Genomic DNA, 2,277 nt, shown 5'->3' with positions numbered 1-2,277 from the left:
GTTGTACTATTTGCTGTTATGTTAAACTTATATTACAATTTTTCTTCATTACCCATTCAAGCTGTTTCCAAGTATTATTAACATCTGAGTACATTTACTATTTCACTTTAAGCAGCTGCATTATAAAAGATCATATAAAAATTTACCGAAAAGGTTAAAGTTCTTCTTTCTGAGATTCTGTACATTGTTGAAGCACATAATTTGTGTTTACAAATACCTTGAAGAGTAATAGAGACAACACAATATATATATATATATATATATATATGATATTCTGCAAAGACTGAGTTTGATTATGTACTGCAATAATTCTTCTTGCACACAATTATAAATCTCAGTGAGACAGCATTCACCTTTGTTGTGATATTTTGAGGGAAAAAAAAATTTTTGTCTTATGGGGTGATTAATTTATAGGAATCCCTCTTTTGAGTGTGTGTGAGTAATCTTTACACTTTTGCACATAAAAGTATGATTGTTTTTTGCATAATGATTAAAGTTTATTACTTTAGAATTTTAGTTGACAAGCCAAACTATCTTCTCTATTTCTATCACACTAGTACTCTCTGTGATTCACTTATAATTAGGGTGCGAGTTATCATAATCGTTTGGTCTTCTTTCGTCTGAAGATCTTCTGCTCCTTTTGTCAAAGTGCACTCAGGCTGATTCAATTACTTTAGAACCACGTTTTGATGGAATAAAATTATTTTTCTTATCTTCTTTTCTACTGTTAGTTTCACTAACACATTAAATGTTAGGCCTATCACCCCCACGGTAGTTAGCTTCACACCAACTTTATTCACTTTTGCTATTATCTGTCTGCTGCTTCCTGCTCATATCACATTATTTATATCTTTAGCACTTAATCATCTGTCCGCCTTCTATATTCTCAACCTCAATGAATTATTAACAAAACTTCCTACAGTCATCTGCTTTTAACTCTTCTTATAACAAAAACTAAACAATAATAAAACTTCACTCACAAATCTAAATTAATCAATAATATCTGAACAAAACAGTCTTTTATATCATGAACCTGTCAGTGTACTAGAAATAGTAAAGAATTCGTAATAATACAAAAATTCTATTTATCTTGTACAATGATGACTCTCTGGAATTCAACTTTTTTTTTTTAATGTAACTTTTACCTTCTGATGACCCTAATATTACGAGTCAAAGCATTGTAACCATTAAAATCAGAATTTGCCTATGGTAAAAATTGCTGTTATTGCATATTTGAATTAATTACATAGTTCTGTAGATTTTCACTAGACATTAAAATGTGAGATTACATTCCATAACAAAAATGCATGAAGAATGAGAAAAACTGAAAGAAATAGCAATATTTATACACAAACAATTTTCGTACTTACTTATACAAACACTAAACAAAATTTAGCCCTATATACTAAAAAAAAAAGAATATTGTGTGTTTTAAATATTTAAACATAAAAGTATTTTAAAGTTATTTACTTTAAAAATATGTAAATATCTTTAACTATATATTCTGATAAGCAATTTTATAGATAATGAACCTGGATGTCTTTAGTATTACATACAGTGACGTTTTTTTTATGTATTTATGTAAAATTTTATAAGTCATAAGTATACTGTATACCTACACATATCTTAGAAAATGAAAATAATGTTTCTCTCTACAGGAGAAACAATGTTTCTTAAAAATAATAACAGTAATGGAAAAGCGAAACTATTTTAGGAAGGCTAAATGTCTCTTTTAAAGATAGTTTACTTACCAATCACAGCAAGCCTTGCAGATGCTGTGAAGAGAACACTACCGTCATCCGCTTTTCCCAAGCATGAATACTCTCCAGCATCTTGAGCCTGCACATTATTGATGTATAATACACCATTTTGCAGCCGATGAGAAATAGGTAGGGAGCTACCATCAGCTCGAACCCAATTCAAATCTATATGCCTATCAGTACCTGAAGAGAGTAATATTTTTTGTTCCAATAAGTCTCAAAATAGATATATTTTGATAAAATCTTAAAGCTTATTAATAATTTTATAATTTAGAAAAAGAGAACTCTCACCTCTTACAAAACATCGCAATTCTGCATCACTGTCAACAGGAACTGAAATTACACGCTGTTCTACCTGAACATCAGGGATTCCAGTATCAGGATTTTCCACTAGAGTAACAGTAAAAATTAAGATTATTAAAGCCACAAAAGCCATGAGAGATAGAGCTGTCATGTAGTAATTCTATTACAATCAGATTAATTTGTTCACTTAGCTCAATATTTTAAGTAATCTTTC

General features: G+C 29.5%; 1 protein-coding gene across 1 annotated transcript in view; it reads right to left on the bottom strand.

Moving 5' to 3' along the window:
* Positions 1–2,277, bottom strand: part of LOC106468138 (basement membrane-specific heparan sulfate proteoglycan core protein-like) — a 151,119-nt gene that overhangs the window by 76,962 nt on the left and 71,880 nt on the right. Inside the window, exons 33-34 of the mRNA XM_022396444.1 lie at positions 2,052–2,150; positions 1,751–1,943 (exon numbers count right to left, since the gene is read on the bottom strand). Of these exons, the coding sequence (XP_022252152.1) occupies positions 1,751–1,943; positions 2,052–2,150 (292 nt within the window). The remainder of the gene's footprint in view (positions 1–1,750; positions 1,944–2,051; positions 2,151–2,277) is intronic.

The sequence above is a fragment of the Limulus polyphemus genome, unplaced genomic scaffold (assembly GCF_000517525.1).
Source record: "Limulus polyphemus unplaced genomic scaffold, Limulus_polyphemus-2.1.2 Scaffold2886, whole genome shotgun sequence".
In the NCBI taxonomy this organism is placed as follows: Eukaryota; Metazoa; Arthropoda; class Merostomata; order Xiphosura; family Limulidae; genus Limulus; species Limulus polyphemus.
Note: the sequence above shows the minus strand (reverse complement) of the source record. Positions and strands in the feature narration are given on the sequence as shown.